The sequence below is a fragment of the Corvus brachyrhynchos genome, unplaced genomic scaffold, assembly GCF_000691975.1.
Source record: "Corvus brachyrhynchos isolate BGI_N302 unplaced genomic scaffold, ASM69197v1 scaffold80, whole genome shotgun sequence".
Taxonomy (NCBI): domain Eukaryota; kingdom Metazoa; phylum Chordata; class Aves; order Passeriformes; family Corvidae; genus Corvus; species Corvus brachyrhynchos.
In genome coordinates this window covers 11,048,463-11,052,887 of record NW_008236769.1, presented here as the reverse complement: position 1 = coordinate 11,052,887, position 4,425 = coordinate 11,048,463, and the positions used below count along the sequence as shown (strand labels likewise).

Here is a 4,425-nt window from a genome sequence, read left to right as displayed (position 1 = left end):
CAGAACAACGAATGGGGAACGAGGCTGACCAGGGGCAGGGAAGCCCCGTGTCTCCCCCCAGGGCCCCTCTCCCAGGGCTACATGGTGGGGGGGAGGGACCCCAACAAGTGATTATCAGCTCGTGATTTCAGCTCAGCTCTGCAGGGCAGCCTCCAGGCCAGACCAGAGAGAGACGAGAAGCCCGTGTAGCTGTTCCGCACGAGCGAGGGAGCTTTATGGGCAGCTTTATTGGTGCGTACTCCGGCGAAGGGGAGCCAGGGACGAGCTCTCTCTGCCCTCGCAGGGGCAGGGGGCTGGCTTTATAGGGATACAGGGGGTGGGTGTCAGAGGGTAAAGGCCAATGGACTACAAAGGATCTGCACAGGGTCTCCCAGAGGATTCTGGGTCTGTCGTCTTCTCGCCGTAACTGAAGAGTAGCTGCCTTCCCAAGGGGGTCCTGCTGGGAGATTGCTCAATCTCCTTATCTCAGCAGATGTCCCTCCAGGGCAGTGGTTGGGCATACCCTACACTCTCACAATTCCTGTCTTGGCATATCAGGGAGTTGGGTGGAATATCGTTGGGTTTTTTTTTTGGATCTTTATCAATCACTGACAGTTACTGTATGCAGAATTGTTCAGACTGATGCAGTTCTGATGCAGAAGCAGAATTACAGAGCATCAAGAGCTTTCATGCCAAGTATAATAATGTTGAGTACACTTGGGTACCTCCAGGGTTTTCATGTCAAGTGCAATAATGTAGAGTAAACTTGGGTGCCTCCAGGGTCAGGCAGAATTTGAGATTACAGGTTTACAAAAGGTAGACATCATTCACCAGGTCTTGGTTTGCTTTGAGGGCATGAGCTGTTTATTGGATCTAATCCTAAAGCAAAGTGGTTTGTGAGTCTCACTGTTTGTTTGTCTTCCATTTGAGCTTTCTTATTAGCTTTTGGGGAATTTTGAATAATACCTGTTTTTTGTCTTGCATAAATAACTAAGAGATTTTTCTAGATCATTTACACTTCTGTAATTGAGAACTACTTTGGTGGTTCATAAAAGTACAGGTTAACTTCAACTGACTGCTTTAGTTTAAGGCTCTTGTGCTGTAGCATGTTCCCAGCTGATTGTAAAGGAAACTAGAGCTGTGCTAGAAGCTTTTGCATGACTGCACAACTACTTATTTTGATTTTTTTTCCCTGCAGTAGAGCTGTAGCAAAGCATATATGTATTTAGTGTTGCAAGTAGTAGAAGACTTGAAGCAGAAGCAGCATAAAGTAGCTGCATCTCAGGGATATGCAAAACTCATAAATAACTTTTAATTAAAAAACCCAAACAACAACCAAACAAAAAACCCAAAACCACAATACAAACTACCCAAATGCTGGGTAGACTCATAATGAAGTAGGGAGTTGTCTCATGTGTCCAGTAAAACTTAGGAAGCCTATTAATTCACCATCAAGAGTCACCTTAACTATCTAGACATCCTGTACTTTTCATTGTACAGATTTTAAGATATGCATCCCAAGATGTGAATGCTTTGAAGCCAAAATTATTTTTATATTATAAACCCCTGATTGTATGAATGAGACGAGAGCAAAAACATAAGTGAAGGTTGGGATACTTGGCAGAAAATCTGCAAGTGTGCTGTACTGCTCACAGATGTCTCACAGGAACCAGCATCAGTGATGAAACCCTTCTTGGCATCAAGATATTTTGGATCTGTGGGCCAAATTCTTGCATTTTCTCACAGCCTTCTATTTCATACCCTATGTTTTACTAGGGTAGAAATACAGTTGAAATGTAAACTCATTCAACTAAACCAATTCACTTTTTTCCCCCATTACTCTCAGTATTGTACCTTTTTTCCATAGTGGGTGAGTTGTCATTATAACAGAGTATAAGGGGTTACTAAATTCCACCAATCTGAAGGATTCTGGCATGTACCTGCCATCTCTGTGTTCAACATGAGTTAATTAACTGTGCTGTGCTTTCTATTGTAGCATACATGAAAGTCACATTGCATGTTATAGGCATACTTGCCCATTCACTAATCAGGCTGTAAAAGTAACTTTAATGGTTTGGAGTCTTCTTGTATGCTTTAATAAAATTTTCCTAGTAACTCTTATTCTTGTTTTATCCTTAGGCCAGAGTAAATTCTGAGCAAGAGCACTTCCTTATTGTACCTTTTGGACTCCTCTATAGTGAAGTCACTGCATCTAGTCTGGTGAGCAATTGCTGATTTACATAGCTGTAAAATATTCATGTATATATGAATATATATGTCACTTTAAGTTTTATCCTAGAGAATATTTTACTCTTGTGTAATATGTTTAAAATACTTTTATTGAACATGGCTGGTTTTGGTAATGCTGAGGTATCTCAGAGAGATTTCTTTGCCCATGTTCACCACCAGGTGTCCTCCAGCTGATCTACCTGTAAAAAGGTGTTGAGTCATTTGGTCAGTGAATCACCTCATGCCCTTGAAAGCTGCTGGCTGTTGAGCCCAGCTTTTTGAGGGGAACTTTAGGCATTTCAAATATAGATGATGACACTAGTTTTAGAGCCCCAGTGGTAGATGCTGAATTAACTCAGTTTTTTAAACTCTTGATTATGAAAATAACTCTTTCCAATCCCAGGTTAAAATCAATATTCAGGGAGATGTGGTTGATCGTGGAAGCACTAACTTGGGAGTAAACCAAGCTGGTTTTACGTTGCACTCTGCAATTTATGCAGCTCGACCTGATGTCAAATGCATTGTCCATATCCACACGCCAGCAGGAGCAGCGGTAAGCTCTGGGTGTGTCCTGTTCCCCCACCCCTCCCAAAGGGAAAATAGATGGGTTCCCTTAATCATAGATCTGCTTCCTTTTTGGAGGGCAGAGAGCCTTTTAGTCTGTCTTCAAATATGGTTCTCTTTGAATCAGAACCTGTCCTTACTGGGTTGTTACCTGAATGGTCAGATAGTAAATTGAGTTCTATTACTGGAAAATATGTATTTCATTTATGTGTGTCCTTTACCACAAAAGACCAGATCTTTTGACAGTGGGTCATAAAAGCTTGTTTTGTATTTGTGTTTTGTTGGTTTTGTAAAGCACAGTTTATCAAGGTTTTCTGAAATATTTGAAACTTTCCCAATATCTCTTTGGAGCAACTGATTGCAAGTCAGTTCTGCCTCTCTGGAATGTTTTGAGAGTGACTTTCAGTGTTCACACTCTGATGATATTTTTTTAAAATTAATTGATTAATCAGGTTAATACAACCATTTTAAGGGTAAATGATCGAATTCCTAAACTTGTGAATTACAGAGAAGCCTTTTTAAAAATATTCTTTAACTTTACCTGTAGTGCTGCAGAATTACCTGTGTCACCAAAGTTCTTCTTTTGGCATGGGGGCAGGAGGGGGAAGTAACTGAATGGAGTGAAAGGAATGAAGCATAGAGTTGATTTGGGGGTTTGGTGGTTTCTTTGGGTTTTTTTCTTGAGTCTTTTTATACTGATGTTGCTGTCATGCAAAAAGAGACATATGGAGACAGACCCAAAATCAATGTGACTTTTGTATCCAAACCAAAAGTTATCAAAAACAGTCTTTGAGGATGGAGTATAATGCCACTATGTATGTACCATACCTGTAGAGATAGATTCATATAGTACATAAAAATGTATTTTTATTGTTATTCTCATCAGTGTATTTTTTCACTTTTTCTGTTGCAAGAAATTAAATCAGTTGTTTTAATATTTCTTAGGTTTCTGCAATGAAGTGTGGTCTCTTGCCAATTTCACCTGAAGCACTTTCTCTAGGGGAAGTAGCTTATCATGATTACCATGGTATTTTAGTGGATGATGAAGAAAAGGTGGTTATTCAGAAAAATTTGGGGCCTAAAAGCAAGGTCAGTAGTTACATCGAGAATCAAAGTAAAAAGGAGGGGGGGGCAGTGCGTTTGTGTGACAAGTATGTTCTTTAATCAGTAGCAGATGTTCTTTAATCAAGAGTAAGAAAATACTTGACATACTGGTGTTAACTTTCTTTCAATGTCTCTCTAGGTCCTTATTCTCAGAAACCATGGTTTAGTATCAGTTGGAGAGACTGTTGAGGAGGCTTTCTACTATATTCATAACCTAGTGCTTGCCTGTGAAATACAAGTAAGAACTTCAAGATGTTATGGAATAATACAGCCTGCTATATTAACCTCCAGATTAATAATTGCATGCTTTACTGGTTAAACTCTTGATCTAAACTATCACAATGATGTGTGATATCACTATATTGTGGGAGGACATAAAATTGGTTTCACTGACAATATTCCAGTATTGTATCAAAACCATCAATTTGATATATGCTGCCCATTAAGACAGGTATTTTCAAAGACTTAAGACAACTGTTATACAAGCATATTCATTTTTTTTAGCTTTAAAATGAACTAGATTTCTTCTGGGTTTATGCCAAGTTTTTA

General features: G+C 39.5%; 1 protein-coding gene across 15 annotated transcripts in view; it reads left to right on the top strand.

Moving 5' to 3' along the window:
* Window positions 1–4,425, top strand: part of ADD1 (adducin 1) — a 54,715-nt gene that overhangs the window by 27,073 nt on the left and 23,217 nt on the right. For all 15 annotated transcript variants that reach the window (XM_017727719.1, XM_017727718.1, XM_008645077.2 and 12 more), the window contains 4 exons: window positions 2,119–2,199; window positions 2,612–2,761; window positions 3,718–3,861; window positions 4,016–4,114. In XM_017727719.1, coding sequence (XP_017583208.1) covers window positions 2,119–2,199; window positions 2,612–2,761; window positions 3,718–3,861; window positions 4,016–4,114 — 474 coding nt within the window. The remainder of the gene's footprint in view (window positions 1–2,118; window positions 2,200–2,611; window positions 2,762–3,717; window positions 3,862–4,015; window positions 4,115–4,425) is intronic.